The 4,333-nt window shown below is 38.2% G+C and overlaps 1 protein-coding gene across 1 annotated transcript; it reads left to right on the top strand.

The window, feature by feature from the left end:
• Window positions 7–3,915, top strand: LOC109836672 (cytokinin dehydrogenase 3-like). Its single transcript, XM_020404646.1, has 5 exons — window positions 7–661; window positions 750–877; window positions 949–1,206; window positions 1,299–1,561; window positions 3,255–3,915. The coding sequence occupies exons 1-5, from the start codon at window positions 88–90 to the stop codon at window positions 3,598–3,600; spliced, it is 1,569 nt and encodes a 522-aa protein (XP_020260235.1). The 5' UTR covers window positions 7–87; the 3' UTR covers window positions 3,601–3,915.

Raw genomic sequence — 4,333 nt, 5'->3', positions numbered from 1 at the left:
CCTCGCTTTCAAGTTTCAACTCCTCTGTAGTTCTTAACCTTACGCAATATACAAAAGAAATCCCATTTGAGTTTGTGATCGCTCGAAATGGATTCTGACAAATTCTGCGCTATATTCAACCTCTCTGTTCTCCTTCTAGCTCTCTGTTCTCCATGCAAGTTCATACAAAGCCCAATGGATTTTGGGCCCCTGAACTTGATTCAGAACTCAACAAAAGCTTCGACGGACTTTGGTCGGATTCTCTTCAACAAACCTTCAGCAGTACTAAGACCCAAATCCCCTGAAGAAATCTCCCTCCTCCTCAGTTTTCTATATGCTTCTTCTTCCTCCTCCTCCTTTAGCAGAGTCAATGTTGCTGCCAGAGGAGCAGGCCACTCAATCCATGGCCAAGCTCAAGCTCTTGATGGCATTGTGATCGAAATGGACTCTCTGCCATCTTCAATAGAGATTAATAAAAATGGGTTCTTTGCTGATGTTAGTGGTGGGGCTTTATGGTCTGAGCTTTTGGAGGAGAGCTTGAGGTTTGGGCTTGCTCCAAGGTCTTGGACTGATTACCTCCATTTAACCATTGGAGGAACTCTCTCTAATGCTGGAATCAGTGGGCAATCCTTCAAATTTGGACCCCAAATTAGAAATGTCCTTCAACTTGATGTCGTCACAGGTACAAATTATTCAAAAAGGAAGGGTGAGAATGCAATATTTCTTCTTTTTTTGTTTCTTTTTTCATTGGTTGAGGTTGCAATTTACAGGCAACGGAGAGTTTGTTACATGCTCACCCACCAAAAGTTCAGACCTGTTTCATGCAGTTTTGGGTGGTTTGGGTCAGTTTGGTATCATCACAAAAGCGAGGATTTTGCTTCAGGAAGCTCCTAAAAAGGTAGTTTATAGCTAATTTTCTTTCTTGTTGGATTTAATATATGTTGATATTAATGATTTTTGCGTTGCCAGGTGAAATGGGTAAGAGCTTTTTATGATGATTTCAACACGTTCACCAGAGATCAAGAGCTGTTGATATCAATGCCAGAGAAAATAGACTACGTCGAGGGCTTCATAGTTTTGAATGAGCAGTCTCTTCACAGCTCCTCCGTTGCTTTCTCTTCCCAGCTTGAGTTCATCACTCAGCTCAAACAGGACAGCTCCAAAGTCTACTACTGCATTGAGTTTGCAGTGCATGATTACCAAACAAAAGAAACCAATGTGGATCAAGTGAGCAATACAAACATAATTTCATTCAAATTGAAAGAGAAGAAAATGAGCTGAAAACATTTTTATTTTTATTTTTATTTTTTTGACTACAGGTTGTGGAGGAGGTTCTGAGGAAGATGAGCTACATGCCTTCATTTGTTTACAGTGTTGAGGTTTCCTACTTTGATTTCATAAATAGAGTGACAAAGGAGGAGATGAGTCTAAAGAAAAGAGGGCTATGGGATGTCCCTCATCCTTGGCTGAATTTGTTTGTACCCAAGTCTGGAATCACCAAGTTCAGAGATTTGCTCCTGGACAATATTTCAGCAAAGGACTTTGAAGGCATTGTCCTTGTTTACCCCCTGCTGAGAGACAAGTAAGAAATCGGTTCTTTGCATCTCTTTTTTTATTATTCATTATTAGAATATAAAACTATAATCTTCGATCATCATTTAAAATTTTAAACTATGCGGTTAGATGACTACATATTTTATCAGAATTGCCCGCATGCGATAAGTGGTTCTGATCGTGGTTCTGATCCATTTATGAGGGGGGCAAATTATCCCCCTTATTTTGCATATCGAAGGCCAGAACCGCTCGCTCGTATGCATGGTTTTGATAGGAATAGTGCTCTTGTTAAATGATATTTTTTTATTTAATATGTTACCGAAGTAATCCAGATTCAAATAAGTGAAGTTTGTATTTCTCTTAGGGGGCAAACTACTATCTTTTTATACGATCTCGGACGTAATCCAGGACTAAAATGTTTTAGGCCAAAAACCTGTTAGGTGGGAGTTGTCAAATTTACCTTAATATTTGCAATCAATACTAGAATTTGTATGGGGAGATTTGACATTCATAAATATGAAAAGCTAAACTCTGCAAGTATATGCAATAATAAAGAGAAAAGGAAAGAGAATAATCAGGAAAGAAAGGTTGCCTCTCTTTTCTCCTAATAAAATAAAAGATTGCCCCTCTTTCTCTAGCTCCTATGGCTCTTATTTATTTATTTATTTATTTAAAGGATATCTCTAGCTCCTATGCTGTATACAGGCAGTGCCTCTCTTAGGCTGGCATGCCTGGCTTCATTTTTACAAGCATGAACAGCTTCTTTTCAAAAGTTGTCTCCTCTCCCTTGCTCTCCCCTCTCTAGTGAGGTCACCTCAATAGGCGATAGGCTACGTGTTTCTTTCTCTGTTAACAATGTTCTCTGCTTTTTGTGATCTTGATGATGTCATTAATTAGTTTTTATTTTATTTATCTCTTCCTAAATTCTACCTTTTTGCAGTTTTGGCAGACGTCAGCTTTTTTCATTTTGTTCATGTGATCACAGAGGATTTTAACATCGTGCAGAATCCCGGTTACTTCCCATATCAGAAGAAACTGTGGTCTAGATTTATTTTATTTTCACTTCACTGGTGCAGCTTTTTATAGTCCTCAACCTTTTTGTCACCAGATTTGTAGCCTCCTCACTGTGCCCAGACAGTGAAGAGATTACTTATGTTCTGTCATTTTGTCGTTCATCATGATTTATTTTGAGTTAAAAGTAAAAGATAAACATAATTTATAGTTATGTTTAGCTTAAAAACATTAGGTCTCAAATCCTTCTTGTACCCTTGACATGATGAGGAGCTTAGGTCACCCTAAAAAGCTTCTGATTTAACTCTTAATTCGGCGCTAAATATAATTTTCTAAACTATGTTTTCGGGTGTTAGTTATTAGTGATCATTGGGCAGAAGAATTTTTAGTTTACTCGGAAGAGGCTAGAGATTTAGTAAAAAAATAATCACTTTTGGTATTTTAAGGTGACTTGACAGTATATAATTATGTGGCAAATGAAGTTTAAGTTGCCAATAGAAGCAGTATAATTAATTGATGATGAAAAAAAAAACAGAATATATATTTACGAAAGAGTTGCTTCGTTTGATTTTTCTAACACTTGTTTTGTTAAGTTTCAGAGAATATGCATTGTTTAGGGGTTGCTTCATCCACTGTAACTGTAATGCAAATATAAATATTATTATATTTGTGAGTTATCTAGTAATGATTTTTGTCCCATTCCGATTCAGATGGAATGCAAACACATCAGCAGTACTGCCGGACACTGGCGAAGCGGATCGGGTCATGTACACGGTTGCGATACTTAGATCCGCTAACCCGAGTACTTGCTCGCCGGGTTGCCTCCGTGACATCCTCCGCACGCACCGCCACATCGCCCTCTCAGCGAGCGGGCCCCACGTAGGGGCGAAGCAATATCTACCCCATCATCCATCCCCGGCCCGATGGATGGCGCATTTTGGGCCAAGATGGGGCCGCTTCGAGGCCCGTAAAGCCCGATTCGACCCGCTTAATATTCTTTCCCCAGGGCAAGGCATCTTCCCTAGGACTTACTCTCCTGGCCCTTACTCTCTATGATATTGTTATTATAAAGAGAGAATAATTAGAGAGATTTTACTTGGATGTTACATAGATTTTTTACTTTGGTTTTATGAGAGTTTAGGAAGGAGGAGAAAATTTTTTTACTTTGGTGGGATCTTAGGTTTCTTGTACAGGGAAAGGAGATCCCTACAAGGAAAAAAGTTGGACCCAAAATGTTGAGAGAGGATTATTTGCATGTCTAATTAATGTGGAAAATGATGGAGAAAAATGTTACCGATGGCTTTTTATTTATTCATTTGGTGATAGGAAGACGACATCTCACATGTCCCCATGCAAGGTTCCTATTTTGGGGTCCCTGTAGTAGCACTCTTAATTAAAAACATTTGTTCGAGAATACAAGTACGCATGTTCTTCTTTTTTTTACACGAATACCCGTTCTTATGAACACTGTTCTGATTAAATTTGTACAGAACAACAAAGAGAGTGATAGAATTTTTTTTTAATTTTACTTGGAAGTTAAACCAGACAGATTCAGGGTTAATTTAACCAAAAAAAAAACTAACCCTTTGGGGTTTTGTTCCACATAACCCCGTGAATATGTTCATCTCACATTATCCCTGAACTTTGGGGGTGTCTCAAGTGGACCTCCTTATTTGTAATTAGCAAATAATTGAAGACTCTTTATAGAGAAAAAAACCTCCATTAATGGGGAAGTTTATCTCTCTTGCAAATGACAAAGAAGTAAAAGAATTTCTTACGAGGTCATTTT

Source organism: Asparagus officinalis, chromosome 4, assembly GCF_001876935.1.
Source record: "Asparagus officinalis chromosome 4, Aspof.V1, whole genome shotgun sequence".
Classification (NCBI taxonomy): Eukaryota; Viridiplantae; Streptophyta; class Magnoliopsida; order Asparagales; family Asparagaceae; genus Asparagus; species Asparagus officinalis.
This window is presented reverse-complemented; position numbering and strand designations above follow the sequence as displayed.

Coding starts and splice junctions, on each gene's coding strand:
- LOC109836672 (XM_020404646.1), top strand. CDS start 88: ATGGATTCTGACAAATTCTGCGCTATATTCAACCTCTCTGTTCTCCTT. Junction 878..948: donor TTCAGGAAGCTCCTAAAAAG/GTAGTTTATAGC, acceptor TTGCGTTGCCAG/GTGAAATGGGTAAGAGCTTT. Junction 1,207..1,298: donor AAGAAACCAATGTGGATCAA/GTGAGCAATACA, acceptor TTTTGACTACAG/GTTGTGGAGGAGGTTCTGAG.